The 12,500-nt window shown below is 37.3% G+C and overlaps 1 protein-coding gene across 4 annotated transcripts in view; it reads left to right on the forward strand.

The window, feature by feature from the left end:
* The window catches only part of LOC144975315 (synaptophysin-like), a 98,924-nt gene that overhangs the window by 58,408 nt on the left and 28,016 nt on the right, over positions 1-12,500 (forward strand). For all 4 annotated transcript variants that reach the window (XM_078919276.1, XM_078919274.1, XM_078919277.1 and 1 more), the window contains exons 3-5: positions 2,588-2,709; positions 4,112-4,331; positions 7,905-8,105. In XM_078919276.1, the coding sequence (XP_078775402.1) occupies positions 2,588-2,709; positions 4,112-4,331; positions 7,905-8,105 (543 nt within the window). The remainder of the gene's footprint in view (positions 1-2,587; positions 2,710-4,111; positions 4,332-7,904; positions 8,106-12,500) is intronic.

Consider the following 12,500-nt stretch of genomic DNA (forward strand, 5'->3'; position numbering starts at 1 on the left):
TGTTTGATTGATTAAATTTCGAAGTTGGTTGTGGAGGCTTTGTCAATAGACACAGAGTGTAGTAATATTCTAGGAGGCGCGTGTGTCAACAAAGCACAGTGTTCTGCTGTTTACTGAAGATGTCCAAGAATGATCCGTTTGCTGTTGATCTTTAATTTTCGTCAATTTTCGCAACTCTTTAACGAGTTTCAAACATTAACGACAAACAAATCTCGCATTTCATTTGAGTGTTTGATAAATGGATACAAAAATTAGATAAAGTATTTGATCGGTAGGAAAAAACAAGAATGCGAATATGGCCATTGAATATTTTATCAAGCGACATTAATCATCTACCGCATTCTGTCCTCTCATTTGGTAAGGAATTATACAAATATTATGAACAAATGAGTTCCTGACATGAGGCAATGCGATTGAAAGAACGCGGGAATCAAAAGCTTTCCTGCCAGGCGTTTTTTTTTTTTTTTTTTTTTTTTTTGCTTTTTGCACGAAATGGAGATTTGCTTTTTATATATTTTGGAGGAGGGGGAATAGTTAGGTAAAGTGCAAAGATTACGCTTTGAGATTGTGGGAATGCTTTATATAATTCTTCATCAACTATTTTTTTCATTTAAAGTAATCTTGAGAGTGGGATAACAACATTGATAGAGAAATTCCAAACTTTTATGTACCAGACCGCTGACCAGGATATATAAGACCATTTGAAATTTGATTTTACCAGATAAACGTTAATGCAAAGTTTTGCGGGTAGGAGAGGAAGAAAGAAGTACAAAACACAGTCTCATTGAATAGAATATACACGCAAGTATCCCGGTATCCCCTCCCTAATCTTTCCCGACTTCCTTATTTCCTTCCGGTGTTTGGTGCCAGACCCGACGAAAGTGGCCTCAAACTTCCTGTTACCGTTGTCGCGGCACCGCGGGACACACCGGAAATTATCCACTATACGTCCGGCTTGTCGCATTCCAGCGGTCGACGAAAAAAAAATAAAAAATTTTTTTAAAAAGGAGTAAAGGTCTGCCATTTTATTGGTTACTGGCTATTGAATGGATAAATGAATCTGATCCTCTCGCCGGTTTCTGTCAACACCCGCCCATCCATCATTTTACTTTGATTCGTTTATTTTATGTATTCCTTCATCCATTTTTTGGTATTATCATATTTATTTATCATTTTTGGGGGGGAAGGGGGGGGGGGGGGGTGTGGTCTTGTGGTATGACACTCGCTTTCGGATCGGAAGGTCCTGAGTTCAAGCCGCGCCAGGCGCACAGTTGAGTCCTTGGAAAAGGCTCTTCGCTGAGATTCTCTCACCGTACTCAGGTGTAAAATGAGTAAACAGCGTTGTCTCTGTCCGAAAAAATTGTAATATTGCCTAACATGTCGCGTCCTACATGTTAAGTGTTGCTGTTGGCTTTGAGCACTTTTACTGGATATTGCTCTATATAAAAGCCATTTTTTTTTTATAAATCTTATTTTTTAAAATCATTTTTTAAAATGCTTTCACATTTCTCACTTCCCTGTCATCAATCTGATTTTATGTGGTGAAAGAATTCTGGTGTTTTCTTGGATTACAGGGGGAATCCATAAGATTAGGCGTCGGGTTAGATCAGGTGGTGGTGCTTTACTGATCTCGTCCATTGGGCATCGAGGTGTTGCCCATGTCTTGACTTGACTTAAAACATCGGCCTTGAGAGAAGCAAAAATCTATCTATCTATTTATCTACCTATTTATCTATCTATCTATCTATCTATCTATCTATCTATCTATCTATCTATCTATCTATCTGTCTGTCTGTCTGTCTGTATGTCTGTCTGTCTGTCTGTCTGTCTGTCTGTCTGTCTGTCTGTCTGTCTGTCTGTCTGTCTGTCTGTCTGTCTGTCTGTCTGTCTGTCTGTCTGTCTGTCTGTCTGTCTGTCTGTCTGTCTGTCTGTCTGTCTGTCTGTCTGTCTGTCTGTCTGTCTGTCTATCTGTCTGTCTGTCTGTCTGTCTGTCTGTCTGTCTGTCTGTCTGTCTAACTGTGTATCTGTCTGTCTGTCTGTTGATTATCAATCCATCTATGTCGCAGATCGGAACAGTGATAATCAAGTCGTTTTTCTATACAAGTTTTTTAAAAAACGATACAGAACCTAAAAAGGGTCCATCACTCTAGGACTTCTTTTTAATCATATTATTTGATTTCTCATTTGTTGTACTTCAGACTGGTTGTGCGGGCTTCATTTCTCATGTCTTTCCACCCTGCCAGACTTTTATTTATATATATTGGCGACCCTCCCATTACAATTATGTATAAAAATAAAATTAAGGTGTGAGGAAAAAAGTGATGGAAATGAGAGAGGTGGGGGGGTGAATGGTGTTTGAAAAACGAGACAGATTGGATAGCAATTAACACCGCTCTGTTTAGCAAAATTTATTAATTAATTAATAATAATATTAAATAAAAATATGAAACCAAATTAAAAGGAAAAAAAGAATTGTTTCCACAAACGGCAGTTATATTTCTTGAAAAGTGAGCTTACGCGTTTCTACAAATGTTTAACAGTAGTACACCTATTATAATAGTCGTATGTTATTCTTATTCTATTCCAGGTACTAGCCATCTTCGCGTTTGCCACCACGACCAGCCCAGACACGTCCACTACGTTTACCGTCAAAGACTGTGGCATATGGAACAACAAAACCGGACCCGTCTCCAAGACCTTCTCCTACAGGTTAGGAGTGTTTCTTTCCATAAAAATATGTATTCAGTTGGGGGATTTATCACTGGTATTGTATATATAATGATCACTGTCGGCCACAGATATAGAAAAGAGAATTGGATTTGAACCGGTGCCCTTACCGGACGGTACCCGATGCCTTACAGAAAAAATACATAATTAAAAAAGTGCTTTGACATCGCACATGTGATACAGGGGTAACGCGTAGGCTCATGTTGATCTTATGTCAAGGTTCCAGTGTTCAAATCGCGGTCTACTTGCACCCTGGCGGTATTCCCTTGAGATGTCTTTTTCACATCTTTTTGGAGAGAAACGTAGATTTGTATTTAAAATACACTCACTTGCTCTTAATGCTATTTAAAAATAAATAAAATTCCCTTTATTCATCCCATAGGGGAAATTTGTCTCCAGGGTCTATTCCAATTTTAAAACCGGAATAACCCTGGCGTCAGCCACAGTACAGCGCCTCAAATTGAACTAGGGCGAGGTGACTTGCTCAAGGCCACACAGCGCAGCGGCAGGTGATCGAACTCGGGTACGAAGCAAAGACCGTACCGCTGAGCCACGCTGCCCGCTTAAGTTGTTTAGGTGATAAATTCGCATATTAATTTGTGTATCGTGCATCAACTCGAATGTGAAAGCGAATTGAAATTGAGCATAGACGTTTGGTTACACGACAGCGATCACAAGAATTGTGGCCTATTTGGCCAGTATTGAAGCATTGAGTAAGACTTTATTTTAATCGACCCTATTGTAAAGAAGTCTGAGTTCACATACTTTGAACAGTAACCCCCTATTACGTCACGCACACACACACACACGCGCGTGCACTCAAACACATGCACACCAACAGACACACACACATACATACATACATACATACATACATACACACATACATACATACATACATACATACATACATACATACATACATACATACATACATACATACATACATACATACATACATACATCCCATCCCATCCCATCCCATCCCATCCCATCCCATCCCATCCCATCCCATCCCATACATACATACATACATACATACATACATACATACATACATACATACATACATACATACATACATACATACATACATACATACATACATACACACACACACATACATACATACATACATACATACATACATACATACATACATACATACATACATACATACATACATACATACATACATCCCATCCCATCCCATCCCATCACATACATACATACATACATACATACATACATACATACATACATACATACATACATACATACATACATACATACATACATACATACATACATACATACAAGACCATACACACGCACACACACACATACATGCAAAAACACATAACACCACCCTTGTTCTCCCCAGCTACCCCTACGACCTGGAGGAAACCTGCTTCAAGCTTCCCCTCTGCGAGGGCAATACGCAAGTCCAACCCGGAGAGTTCTGCCTGCTCGAGGGCTCCAAATCCTCGGCCCAGTTCTACGTCTTCGTCGGAGTCATCGTCTTCCTGTACTGCCTGGGCGCCATCGTACTCTACGTGTTCTTTGATGAGCTCTACCGCCGGAACACCCGCATTGTTCTCGCAGTAAGTCGCCCGTCCTTTCCAATGCTTCACACATTCCTTCTATGATAAATCAAATTAATATTCTTCTTCTTCTTCTTCTTCTTCTTCTTCTTCTTCTTCTTCTTCTTCTTCTTCTTCTTCTTCTTCTTCTTCTTCTTCTTCTTCTTCTTCTTCTTCTTCTTCTCCTCCTCCTTCATCTCTTTTTTTCTTCTTTTATTTATTTATTTATTTATTTTTTTTTGGAGGGCTGGGGGGGGGGGGGGGGCGTGGTTGGGGAGCAGGCTATCCCATATAGAGCTACAAGTGGATCAATACCAATATGAAGTCGAGTGAAATACAAACTTGTCAGTCGAGGTGTCCTTTTTTTCTTTTAATATTCCTCTAGGTACTGTGGACAGTCATTAGTCAGTTTTCTCAAATACGATCCGCGTATTTTAAAAAAAACCCTACCTGCAGGTATTAAGTTGTTGTTTTTTTGGTTTGTTTTTTTTTTCTTCTTCTTTTTTTAACAATGGTAAAACGTTGATGAATACGAGGCTGGGCCAATGGTCATTTTTGTGACGTTCGCCACAAAAATATTCCAATACTAAATTATTTGGAGAAACTGAGAAAAAAATTCGATTTCCTCAGTTTCTTCGGGTTAAATAATGAAAAATAGACCAAAACTTAACGATCTGGCATCAAAACTACAGTATTTATAGCTTTTTATAAGGCCAAAAATGTGTTGACAAGGTTGATACTCTGTCCACACTTTAAAAAAAAAAACCTTAAGAAACTATTTCCTCTATTCTGTTGGAGCTAGATCGCGTGTTTTTTGTGTTGTTTTACAATATTCAACTGATATAAATTCATGGAAACGAATTTTTTCCTTGTTTCTTTCAAATTTTTAAAAAGTTATTATTGGGGAGTTTTTGTGGCGAACGTCATAAAAACAATCTTTTTGTCACCGCCTCATTTATAAAGGGTTAATATTTTGTTTACTTTGTATTGTACCTTTTTTACATGATTCAGTTTTACTCTCTTTATTTTACTATCCATTTTACTGACTCATTTAGGCACCTTTAGATTTTGGTATTCACTATCAGGATGGTACCGTTATTTTTATTTTTTGGATATGCAACATCGATAGGCAGTTATGCTCCGTCTGGCCGAGTCCATCGGTTTATAATAATATTTAGTAAAAAATTGTATAACTGGAATTGAACTCTTCCTACGTTGTGCTCCGTCCGTGCTGGACCTTATTACGTCATCAAGATAACGATTACATGTCTTTTTTTACACCTCCCCCCCCCCTCTCCACACACACGACATGGCCATTACAGAAATGTTGGGGGGGGGGTCATTATCATTATCCTTCATGTTTATGCAAATCATAGTCTGTTCACGTACATAGCTCGTTCCCGTTGTAAAATTGCTTTCTTTCTTCATTGCTTTTAGCTTTTTGTGGTGTCATTTTTCGAACCGCCACCCCGCCACTCCCCTTCCCTTTTCTCCGCTTTAACCATTTTGCTCATTTCTGCTTTGTATTTCACTGTTTCGTGCATGCCTTTTCATCTTACACACGCACCTACTCCCTAATTAAGAGAGGAAGAGAGAGAGAGAGAGAGAGAGAGAGAGAGAGAGAGAGAGAGAGAGAGAGAGAGAGAGAGAGAGAGAGAGAGAGAGAGAGAGAGAGAGAGAATAAGTAGGAGTGAAATATTTGTTCAATGTTACAGTTATCGTTTAACGTTATAACAAGTGTAACTAAATGACAAATTGCCTATATTTATGGACAATAAAGATCTATTATTATTATTATTATTATTATTATTATTATTATTATTATTATTATTATTATTATTATTATTATTATTATTATTATTATTATTATTATTATTATTATTAATTAGTCACTTTAAAATATGTATACCTACATAGGTTTGTGGCCAAACTTCGTCAATTTTTGAGTCTTTTTCCAAAATTGCGTTTAAAATAGGCGATATTTTTTTTAAAGCAGTACCCCTACTTATTCAGCTGTTATGAATGGTTAAAATGAAACAGCAATGGAAAATGAATACTTAACAAGAGTTAAAGTATTGCACATCCTTTGGCATGTTTTACACACCTCTGTACAATATGTCGCTAAATTATAAAGTTTTGTAAGCCTGCATAATACATTTTCTTTTTAAAATATTTTATTTCGTCCATGTTCCCAGAATATATTATCAGCTCAAGGTCTAAGGGTTGTGTCTTTGCCGTTTTTATTGAGTGCTCCCGTCGGCTAATAGAATGGGCATGTTTCCCTTGATAGGAAGAAATCCAATGTAATTATAAGCAGACCACAAAGGGGAAAATTACTTTATTCCTTCTGTCCTTTACATTGATCTCGGTCGAATTTTGCTCTCTCTCTCTCTCTCTCTCTCTCTCTCTCTCTCTCTCTCTCTCTCTCTCTCTCTCTCTCTCTCTCTCTACCTCTCTCTCTCTCCCCCCCCCCTCTCTCCTCCCCCCCCCCCCCCCTCTCTCTCTCTCTCTCTCTCTCCCTCTCTTTCTCTCTCTCTCTCTCTCTCTCTCTCACTCTCTCACTCTCTCATTTCCATCATACTATTATGATTGTCTTCAACTGCAGTGAATATTTTGGTCGTTGTTATGTAATCTGTGGATGTCCTAGAATTTATTTATCGTATAGCCTGTTAGTGTTAATGGTTCTTTCTCACGCAATTTAAAGATAATCCTGTCGCAAATGAACTTTCTACCGATTGAGCGTCTTTTCCCATGACCTAATTAGTTGGACCTTAAAACTGCAATAATATAGAAGAGGAGGAGGATAAGTCGTCGTCGTTGTCAACGTCGTCGTCGTCGTCGTCGTCGTAGTAGTAGTAGTAGTAGTAGTAGTAGTAGTAGTAATAGTAGTAGTAGTAGTAATAGTAGTAGTAGTAGTAGTAGTAGTAGTAGTAGTAGTAGTAGTAGTAGTAGTAGTAGTAGTAGTAGTAGTAATAGTAGTAGTAGTAATAGTAGTAGTAGTAGTAGTAGTATAGTAGTAGTAGTAGTAGTAGTAGTAGTAGTAGTAGTAGTAGTAGTAGTAGTTAGTAGTAGTAGTAGTAGTAGTAGTAGTAGTAGTAGTAAGTAGTAGTAATAGTAGTAGTAGTAGTAGTAATAGTAGTAGTAGTAGTAGTAGTAGTAGTAGTAGTAGTAGTAGTAGTAGTAGTAGAAGTAGTAGTAGTAGTAGTAGTAGTAGTAGTAGTAGTAGTAGTTGCAGTAGCAGCAGCAGAAGCAGTTGTAGTAGCAGTAGCAGCAGCAGAAGCAGTTGTAGTAGTAGTAGTAGAAGCAGCAGTTGTAGTAGCAGCAACAGCAGCCGTTGTAATAGCAGCAACAGCAGTCGTTGTAGTAATAGTAGCTGTAGCAGTTATATTTGTTATAGTCATTCTTGCTGTTATTTAGTTTTTGTTTTTTGTTTTGTGGTTAGTACTGATTCTGCTGATAATGCTGCTGTCGTCGCCGTTGATGTTGTTGTTGTAGTATTACTTGTGCTTGGTTATGGTGTCAAAGTTTGCTTACGTTTAGATCTTACAGCTGAAGTAAAATTCAACACTTTCTTTCTTTTCTTTCTTTTACCAGGACTTCATCGTCTCATGTGTGCTGACCCTGTTCTGGATCATCTCCTCTTCCGCCTGGGCAGCCGGCCTGGACGACGTCAAGCTCTACACGGACCCATACGACGGTGGCATCTTCCAAACCAAGAACGTGCTCGAGTGTCAGGAGAAAGGGGCCTGCGTCACGGACAAGGAGGGCAACTTCGCCAGCCTCAACGTCTCCATCGTAAGTTGTCGTGTAGTAGATCCAATGCTGATGGTTTTCCTCGGAAATCCGCTATTTTTGAGTCAGAGGCGGAATATCCTCTTTTTTTTAAAGTTATATTTCCCTCAATCAAAATGTACTGATGTGTGGTGTAACAAATAGGTGCAGTTTCCCACTCACTAGAAATTAGCTAGAGTATCGATAATAGTTTATCACCTCTCTCAATTACTCTAAAAATGTGTGTGTGTGTGTGTGGGGGGGGGAGGGGGGGGGGGGGAGGGGGGGGGGGGGGGGGGGGGGGGTGAATGCTGTAAAAATAATGGGGCTCAAAGGCAATCATTCAAAATTTTCCTCCCTTTTCAGTTTTTGGCACCATCAGCACTGAGTAGATCAGACGGCGTTGGTTAAGTCGTAGCCTCGCACTTAGCTAAAAATTATTCCACGAAATAAGTTAACGATTACCTAAAGAGACTAAGAAAAGAGTTATAGTTTTCAAGGAAACAAAATGATCCCCATTGCTTTTACTTTTGGAATAAAACTCTTGGTTCACATTCTTTCGGTAGTCGTCGTCTTGTATCGTGACGTAATGATTATGAGTCTGCTAAGGCTACGGGCCTCCACAATCTTTTTGTTATTAGTCTTATAGTCTGATATAATTAAGTGAGAACTCCTCATAAAAATGGCTGACTAAAAATAATAACCAAAGAGCTGAGTGAAGTCATATCGTTCCTTCTGTACAAGTTCTGAAAAAATATAGTTTAGCTTATTTGTCCTTAAATCCATAAATTGTTCGAAGTATTAATTTTTTTTAGCAAAATTGTTTTGTCAGGATATGGCAGAGTTGGTGATATTATATAGGATAATATGATATTCTGCGGTATCTAATCGTACTACATAATATTGTATCGACCGATATTGCAAGGGCTGTATTTATGAGTGCATCTTTGCTTGGATAGCCATGGAATTCACAACGGATTAGCTTCCCGAAGCCATCTAGTCGTAATACTCGAGTAGAGCCATAGATAACACTGGATCCTAGTAGTCTGTGAGTAGAGCTGCTTGCTTTCCTTCCTGTATTCATCTATCAGTTTCACTAAGCAGTTGTTTGCATTTGTATTTGGCCACAATATTTATTTGTTTTGTGTCGGTTTTTATTTTTTGTTTTTTTATTTTTGGGGTGTTTTTTTTTTTAATCAGTTAACTTGCCGTTCTCCAGGGGAAAAATGTATTTAAAAGATTTGGCCAGAAAACTCGTCCTTCAAATTTCGATCGATTTGGCAACAACTGTCAAACTGGGTCTTCGCGATGTGTGGGACGGTTTGGATCTAATTATAAGGGAAATTCCTTAAAAAATTGATTTTCAAATTTTGGTTGAAAACGATATTTTATTATCTTAGTGTGCAAAATCTCAAAATATACTATAAAAGCACGAAAATTACGGTCGAATATGGTGTCATGGTAAGAATAGTGTGAAAAACGGAAAGCTATTTTGCTATTTTCTCAACATCTCATTTTTCTAGGTATATGAGATACTGTGTCCAATATTTCTCAGAAACTTTTCCATGTAATTGTCTGAAAATTTCCACACTTATCACAGAGATAATGTATTATGTCACCATTGAGAGATTTTTTAAAAATAGAGAAAATGTGTATTTTGACTTATAATCCAAATTACACATTTTTAACATTAATTTGTCATAAAGTTTTGATTCGCAACTTTGAAATGTTCCAATACAAATCCCATAAGCTAAATCTGTAAAATTTCTCTTTGGTGACACAAAATGCTACAATGTTTTATACGGAAAATTTGCCACCAGATTGCTATACTTTTTTATGCTAGACCCCCAAATCATGACGCAAAACGGCTATCAACGCATATAATGTTTTTTTTTTTCAGCAAACATGTGTTTTTATCCTACAATGATGAGACAGAATAATTAAAACTGCCCAATATAGATTATTAAATTATTTTTTAAAGACCCAAATCGCCCCTTAACTGGTTAATATTGAATAGATATAGATAGAACGAACATGACGTCACTCAGGTATTTGTTGCTTTTTGCCATCCACGTTTATGAGTAAATCTCACTTAACTGTATTAACCAGACTATCAAAGTTCATGGTTACGCAGAGCTTTGTGTGTTGGTCCCTTATACTTCCGGATGGCAATGTTATGAGCTTCATAGCTAAGCACATACGATCTATAGGAAGAAGAGAGGTTCAAGCAGTTCAGGCTTTGCACTGAAAAACGGGAGATCTCGGCTTCGAGCTCCATTTCAGGCACTGTCGTTTGTTTGTCGTGTTTGTTCCCCTTGAGGAACAAGATTTTAAAGTCCTATTTTGCTCACTTAGACAACACCGCGCGGGGGGGGGGGGGGGGGGGGGATTTAAAAAATATATATATTACTATTATGTAAGGCCATTTTGTCTCATGGCTAAGCTGTGCCTTCTTGTGCAAACAACCCGCTTAAGATTTGAATCTTCGCGCCCACACCCCATCAAAGAATTCATCACCATCATCATCACCATCATCATCATCATCATCTTCATGGTAGTAATAAATGGATTCGACAAAGACAATAAATCTGTTTCTTCTCCATCCACTGCGCCTCTAACAACATCACATCCCTCAAAAGATGATTTTGTTAGAAGGAAACAAAACAAGATGGATGGGTGGGTGGATAGCATAGCAAACTAAAGACGGTGTCTAAAGTGGATAGATAGACAATCACCCTCCCCCAAAACCACCACCCCCATCTGCTCTGCCCTCTCAAGTTTTTTGGTTCCCTCCATTGGTGAGAGATAGGCTTGTCTGAGATTGTGACGGCTTTGCTCTGCTTCAGTGGGTACTACATTAATAACATTAAACGAAGAGGCAGTGATTCCCTTTTACACAAGAACATTGTTATTACATCAATTCCTCATCAGGGGGGATGATTCCTCCACAGCTTGTTCAGCATCAACCTCGCAGTTGTCATTCATAGTATAAATCAATTATTTATTTATTTATTTATTAGTTTATCTATTTATTGATTTTAATGATAGCTTTTATCGAGCGCAAAATCCTCAAAATGTTGCTCAAAGCTCTTTACTGCTCGGCGCGTAGTTGAGTCCTTGGAAAAGACTCTTTACTTACATTCTCTCACCGTACTCAGGTGTAAAATGAGTACCTGGCCGTTAACGGCGTTGTCTGTGTCCGAAAAAAAATGTAATATCTCCTTACAGGCATCATGTCACGTTCTACTTGCATGTTAAGTGTTGCTGTTGGTCAGGGGCCCCTTATAGAGTGCTTTGAGCACGTTTAGCGCTATATAAAAAAAAGGTCAATTTTTCTAGTAAACTATAGCGACTACGATTTTTATCTCCTAAAAATGACAAATTTTAAAATTTTCAAGTAGGCAGATTTGCATGTTAGAGGAGACAACGCGGTTATCGACCCGGTACTCATTTTACACCTAAGTGTGGGGAGGGTTGTGAGTAAAGAACCCTTTTCAAGGACTCAACTTTGAACTACCTAAAGCAGGACTCGGACTTGAGAACTGCCGGAAACGGACTACAAATAAATGAGTTTGACTTACTGACTGACTTAAGGCCTTTCGCTTCCTAATCATCCGATCGGGGTGACGCCTACTGACAAAACAGCTGTAACATAAATAAGTTATTAAAAAAAAAACAAAAAAAAAAAAAAACATTAAACAATCAAAAAAGCAAGAATAACACACAAAAAAACAAAAAACAAATAATGAGTAGCATATGAAAGGAAAATAAATATTCGTTTGTTTTTTTTTTTTTAATTTCTTTTTGTTTTGCTTGTTTTTATTAATTTTTTTGTTTGTTTCTAGTTTTATTTCGTTTTTCTTTCTTTCTTTTTATTTATTTATTTGTTTTTAAAAATTGTTCACTATTTCAGTATACCATGCAATAGCAATCTGTGCTCTTGTGTTTACTTATTTATTTATTTTTGTTTAACCAAACAACATCGCAATCATGTTTTCGATTTTTAAAGCTCTAATGTAATGATGTAATACTAAAGCCCTCTTCTTTTTACGACATTAAGCCATCTCTTGTCTGTCAGATTTTATTTCGATCCGTCGTGTTTGATACTTCATGTTATTAATATGGATCCTTTGATGACCATCTCGGATGTCCTCTTTTGGTTTTTGGTTTTGTTTTTATTTTATTTTTTTATTTTTTTTAAATATTATTTTTTTTATATGTTGTGGGTTTGTTTGTTTGTTTGTTTGTTTTCTTGTTGTTGTTGTTTTTGTTTTTTTTTTTTTGTTTTTTTTTTTTAATTAAAAAAAATAATTTTTTTAAATTATTTATTTTAATTTTTTTTTATTTTTTTGGTTTAAAGGGCAACTTATTTCTATTTGGCGTATTGAAGCCATTGGAAGAATTTGGAAGGAAGGGGTG

The sequence above is a fragment of the Berghia stephanieae genome, chromosome 6, assembly GCF_034508935.2.
Source record: "Berghia stephanieae isolate SIO BIC M18660-M18661 chromosome 6, UCSD_Bste_1.3, whole genome shotgun sequence".
NCBI lineage: Eukaryota > Metazoa > Mollusca > Gastropoda > Nudibranchia > Aeolidiidae > Berghia > Berghia stephanieae.